Source organism: Heptranchias perlo, unplaced genomic scaffold (assembly GCF_035084215.1).
Source record: "Heptranchias perlo isolate sHepPer1 unplaced genomic scaffold, sHepPer1.hap1 HAP1_SCAFFOLD_60, whole genome shotgun sequence".
In the NCBI taxonomy this organism is placed as follows: domain Eukaryota; kingdom Metazoa; phylum Chordata; class Chondrichthyes; order Hexanchiformes; family Hexanchidae; genus Heptranchias; species Heptranchias perlo.
In genome coordinates this window covers 2994607-3001167 of record NW_027139623.1, presented here as the reverse complement: position 1 = coordinate 3001167, position 6561 = coordinate 2994607, and the positions used below count along the sequence as shown (strand labels likewise).

Below are 6561 nucleotides of genomic sequence, written 5' to 3'. Positions count from 1 at the left end.
AACACAGAGACACAGACAGGTCATCAGTTCCTCAGTCTCAGACAGTAGAAGTAGTCAGTCCCACACTGATCCCAAGTACCACAGACACACTTTCAATTGAACAGTCGGAGGAGAGGCACATATTGTTTACATTTCACCCCAACTCAGTAGAACTGCCAGTTAGATCAATAAATCCCAGTCCAATATCACACCACCATCAGATTGAAAGGCACTGTGTCAATTTCACAATAGTGCAGCCAAAGCTAGAAATTGAATAACTGATAGAACTGACACACGGTGCCCGATTGAAAGATACAACATTAGCCCCAATAATGTAACCCAAGATTCATCTCAAATAACGAGCAAAAGATGCAGTATCCATCCCAATTCTGTAACGTGAGATACAAATTACAGACAAGTCCAAAACTCACACACAGTATCAGAGTGAGAGATGCTGAAAGATATTATGACCTGAGAAACAAAATCAGATACCAGTTCAGAACTCACCCATTTTATGAAACTGAAAGTTACAATTTCAATTCGATTAGACCCAGAGCAACACATTACATAGAAGTGCTAAAGTCTCGTACAGTGACACCCTGAATGATACAGTATCAATTCCATTAGTGCAGACTGAGCTACACATTACATAGCAATCCAAAAATCTCTCACAGTATTAGACTGAAAGATACAGTATCAATTCCATTAGTGCAGACTGAACGACACATCACAGAGCAATCCAAAAATCTCATAGTGTGAAACTGAGATCCAGTATCAATTCCATTAGTGTTCGCTGTGATACAGGTTTAATATTGATACAAAAGGGCAGACAGCTTTTCTCATTAAAACCTGTGGCAAGTAATTCTAATGTCCACAATATTTACAAAATTAACTCCTATGGGGAATACTATTTATAGGTTTATATATAAAAGATAGAGTTTCAAACACCAAACTGTGAACTGAGTTCCAATTAAAATACAGACAAGGAATTAATCCTGACTTGTGCACTGATCCAGAGACTGACAGATCCCCAATGAATCCCAGATTCTCACACTGTACCAGATAGTGACAGCTACACAATGAATCCCAAACTCACACACAGTATCAGAGACTGACAGATACAGAATAAATCCCACACTCACACACAGGACCAGAGACTGACAGATACAGAATGAATCCCTCACTCATATACAGGACCAGAGACTGACAGATACAGAATGAATCCCTCACTCATATACAGGACCAGAGACTGACAAATACACAATGAATCCCACACTCACAGACTGTACCAGACAGTGACAGATACAGAATGAATCCCACACTGACAAACAGGACCAGAGACTGACAAATACAGAATGAATCCCACACTCACAGACTGTACCAGACAGTGACAGATACAGAATGAATCCCACACTGACAAACAGGACCAGAGACTGAAAGATACAGAATGAATCCCACACTCACACACAGGACCAGAGACTGACAGATACAGAATGAATCCAACACTCACACACAGTACCAGAGACTGACAGATACAGAATGAATCCCACAATCACACACAGTACCAGAGACTGACAGATACAGAATGAATCCCAGACTCACACACAGCACTAGAGACTGAAAGATACAGAATGAATCCCACACTCATATACAGGACCAGAGACTGACAGATACAGAATGAATCCCACACTCATATACAGGACCAGAGGCTGACAGATAGAGAATGAATCCCACACTCACAGACTGTACCAGACAGTGACAGATACAGAATGAATCCCACACTGACAAACAGGACCAGAGACTGACAAATACAGAATGAATCCCACACTCACACAGTACCAGAGACTGACAGATACAGAACGAATGTCACACTCACACACAGTACCAGAGACTGACAGATACAGAATGAATTTCACACTCACACACAGTACCAGAGACTGACAGATACAGAATGAATCCCACACTCACACACAGCACCAGAGACTGACAGATACAGAATGAATCCCACACTCACACACAGTACCTGAGACTGACAGATACAGAATGAATCCCACACTCACACACAGCACCAGAGACTGAGAGATACAGAATGAATCCCACACTTCCAACAGAACCTGTGACTGAGAGATGCAGAATTATTCTCACACTCACATAAATTACCAGAGACTAAGATATACAGAATCAATCCCACAGTCACAAACAGGACCAGTGACTGACAGATACAAAGCCTCACTTTCATATAGTATCAGCGAGTGACGGTTACAGAATCATTCCCACACTCACACACAGTTCCAGAGACAGTGATACAGAATCATTCCCACACTCACACACAGTTCCAGAGACAGTGATACAGAATCATTCCCACACTCACACACAGTTCCAGAGACAGTGATACAGAATCATTCCCACACTCACACACAGTTCCAGAGACAGTGATACAGAATCATTCCCACACTCACACACAGTTCCAGAGACAGTGATACAGAATCATTCCCACACTCACACACAGTCCCAGAGACAGTGATACAGAATCATTCCCACACTCACACACAGTTCCAGAGACAGTGATACAGAATCATTCCCACACTCACACACAGTTCCAGAGACAGTGATACATAATCATTCCCACACTCACACACAGTTCCAGAGACAGTGATACAGAATCATTCCCACACTCACACACAGTTCCAGAGACAGTGATACAGAATCATTCCCACACTCACACACAGTTCCAGAGACAGTGATACAGAATCATTCCCACACTCACACACAGTTCCAGAGACAGTGATACAGAATCATTCCCACACTCACACACAGTTCCAGAGACAGTGATACAGAATCATTCCCACACTCACACACAGTACCAGAGACTGACAGATACAGAATGAATCCCACACTCACACACAGTACCAGAGACTGACAGATACAGAATGAATCCCACACTCACACACAGTACCAGAGACTGACAGATACAGAATGAATCCCACACTCACACACAGTACCAGAGACTGACAGATACTGAATGAATCCCACGTTCACACACAGTATCAGAGACTGAGAGATACAGAATGAATCCCACACACACACAGGACCAAAGAGTGACAGATTCAGAATTGCTGCTTTACTCGGTCTTCATCCTTTGAATCTGGTGGGGAAATTTAAAGAAAGTCAGTGAAACCGCCCCATTTTAATGTTTGTCTCTGTAGAATTTACTACCCAATAAAGTGAACACGGGCCCGGGGTCCGTTCAATTCCCCTTTTGCTTTGCTCTTGCTCTCATTCAGATTTACACCGCCCCCGGTTTTCACGTTAACAATCACTTTCAGGGCTAAGAATCAGAATTCAGTTCCTTCCTCTTTCTCACTGCGGAGCCAATCTCTGAAATAATTAATTACTGATATTAATATCCCGCATATTAGCAGCACGTTCCCCGCAGTGTCACAATCCAGAATGAATGTCTTGGAGAAAATAGGCTCATTTTAAGGCTTCGTCAATGATTCCGTTTTCAGGACACACGGCTCCTGTTCAGTCCCTGCAACGGAATCAATCGATAACCTGTAATTTGTTATTTTTACAGGTAGAAGTGAAATTTGTCCATATCAGCAATCTATGAATGGGGTTTTATTCCGCAAGTTATCGACAATGTGTTTTTAAAACAGCGCTCGGAATCTGGGACGTGTAATACGGAATAACATTATTACAAAGAGATTTTAAGTCTTTGTCTGAAAACGACATGTCTGAGTAATTCACTGATTTCATACACTGAAATTGGCGGACTTTTTCAAATTTAAAAAAATCGGTCAATTCTGGCCAATAAATTGCTCTGTTTTCTTATTGACGTCTTTCCGATTGGTTAAGGAAATTAGTTTTCAAGCAAAGCAACCAATGAGAAGTAGCCTCAGTTTGGAGCGGGCTTTGAGAGTTGGGCCTGTGGTAATTCCAGGTCCCCAATGACTGAGCTCAAACGGTTCAATTTCACAAACCCTCTCAGTATCAGTGTCAGAAACAACCGTCAGAGGGAAAGTCCACATCACAAACTGGGCCCTTATCACAGCGGCTCAGCTTAACCAGTTCTCCCATGGAAACCCGCGGTCCCACATCACAACATCTGACTGATAAATAGAACCAAAACAGAGCGAATGGAGTGAAGGAGCATTTCACTGAGGGGGAATGCAGGTCCGGGTAAACTCACTTGTAACGTTCCCTGGACAATTCAGTGCACTCATTAAGGGAAATTTTCCTCTCAGTAACCGGTGCAGCACGCCGCCGATCCCACGTCACCGTATTGTGTTCCTGAAAACTCCTTAATTATAAAACTATTCCCGAGCCCCATATATCCCGCACCAGTTCCCAGGTCAGTGCTCTCTCTGTGAGGCGGTGGGTGGCTCTTAGAAGAGCCTTTGTTTTGTGTCCGGTTTGAAAGGGTCGAGTTGTTCAGCCGCCGAATCCATAGAGAGTGCGGCCCTGCCGTTTCAGAGCGTACACCACATCCATGGCAGTGACCGTCTTGCGCTTGGCGTGTTCAGTGTAGGTGACCGCGTCCCTGATCACATTCTCCAGGAAAACCTTCAGCACCCCGCGGGTTTCCTCGTAGATCAGACCCGAGATCCGCTTGACACCGCCACGGCGAGCCAGGCGGCGGATGGCTGGTTTGGTGATCCCCTGGATGTTATCCCGAAGCACTTTACGGTGCCGCTTGGCTCCGCCTTTGCCCAGTCCTTTGCCTCCTTTACCTCTGCCAGACATGATGATTCTTCACTCAGATAGCTGCTGAATGAAAAACTCTCGCCTTTCTCCAATATTTATAAAGCCCGCCCCGACCTGGTTGAGAAAGGCACATTATCGGAGAGGCCGGGGAGGAGTGTTTGAATGACAGACAGAGCATGAAGTGCGGGAGGGGAGGAGACTGGCTCAGAATGACGGACAAGCGGACAGGCAACGTCAAGCTCCGCCTCCAGGAATTAGTGACCGTCCTTTATAAAATTTTCACCAGCATCAAATGCGAAATATAAATTCAGACACAATCCTTACAGACTCCGGCTTAATATTCAAGGATTTCCAGAAAAAAAGGCGGAAAATACAATTTAAATTCAATAAATGAGGCACACTACAGTTCCAATACAACCACTATCATAACAGAATCAATCAGTGCCGCTACGGGACCGTTGGAAGAGGGAGTTTTAGTTTTCAGATTTGTCGCTGACAGAAGGCGCCCAATAGTTCAATAAACATAAATCGGTGTGGAAGGCACCCGATACCTTTCCGTGCTTGGGTCAGTATGGGACTGGAGAGATTGAGGGACCGGGGATGGGTGGAGACTTGTCCTGTGTGGGGACTGGATCGATTCAGGCACCGGGATGGATGGAGACTGGTCCTGTGTGAGTAAAATGAGTTTAATTCGAGCTGAGGTCATTGGGGACTGGATAGATTATGGGAACGGAATGGATGGTGACAGATCCTGTGTGGGACTGGATAGATTCAGGGACATGGATGGATGGAGATTGGTCCTCTGTGGGTATAATGAGTTGAATTAGAGCTGGAGTGAGTGCAAAATTGGATAGATTCAGGGACCGGGATGAACAGACCCAGGTCCTGTGTGGGGACTGAATAGATCGTTATGGATGGACCCAGGTCCTGTGTGGGGACTGGATTCAAGGAGCGGGATGGACAGAGACTTCTCCCTGGCCACTGTGTGAAGCGGAATCATAAAACTTCGCAACCTTAGCGTCCAATTTGACCCTGAGATGAGCATCCGGCCCCATATCCGAACCACCACCAAGACCGCCAACATCCACCCCCGAAACATCGCGCGTCTCCGCCTCAACTGATCTGGTGCTGAAATCTTCACCCTGACCTTGTTACCTCCAGACTTGGCGATTCCAATGCTCTCCTGGTCAGCCTCCTATCTTCCGCCCTCTGTAAACTTGAACACCTCCAAAACTCGGTTGCCCTATTCCAAATCCCACTGGGTACCGTTCACCTGTCACCCATGTGCTCGGTGACTTACATTGGCTCCCATTAGTTTAACCGCTGTAGCGATGTAATGTATTAACGTAGACCGGGGAAAACTGTAATCAATAGGTCAGTCTCTTCAGACAGTAACCAGCCCTTCCATCGATACAGTGGGTGGCTCTGAAAAGAGCCTTTGGGTTATCAGATTAAATCTTGGCCGCGTTACTTGCTCTTGGAGCTCACAGTGCTGGTTTTCTTCGGCAGCAGCACGGCCTGGATATTAGGCAGCACCCCGCCCTGAGCGATGGTCACCCGTCCCAGCAGCTTGTTGAGCTCCTCGTCGTTGCGGATGGCCAGCTGCAGGTGTCTGGGGATGATGCGGGTCTTCTTGTTGTCCCGGGCCGCGTTGCCGGCCAGCTCGAGGATTTCAGCCGTCAGATACTCGAGCACAGCAGCCAGATAGACCGGGGCTCCGGCACCCACACGTTCAGCGTAGTTCCCCTTTCGCAGGAGCCTGTGAACACGGCCCACAGGGAATTGCAGTCCGGCCCGGGATGAGCGAGACTTGGCCTTGGCCCGAGCTTTACCGCCGGTTTTTCCTCTTCCAGACATTTCCACAATCTCACAAAC

At 46.1% G+C, this 6561-nt stretch overlaps 1 protein-coding gene across 1 annotated transcript; it reads right to left on the bottom strand.

Annotated features, from left to right (window-relative positions):
• Positions 1–6153: 6153 nt before the first annotated feature.
• On the bottom strand, positions 6154–6543 carry LOC137316844 (histone H2A-like). Its single transcript, XM_067980684.1, has one exon. It carries the CDS (start codon positions 6541–6543, stop codon positions 6154–6156), a length of 390 nt encoding a protein of 129 aa, XP_067836785.1.
• Positions 6544–6561: the final 18 nt, after the last annotated feature.

Coding starts and splice junctions, on each gene's coding strand:
- LOC137316844 (XM_067980684.1), bottom strand. CDS start 6,543: ATGTCTGGAAGAGGAAAAACCGGCGGTAAAGCTCGGGCCAAGGCCAAG.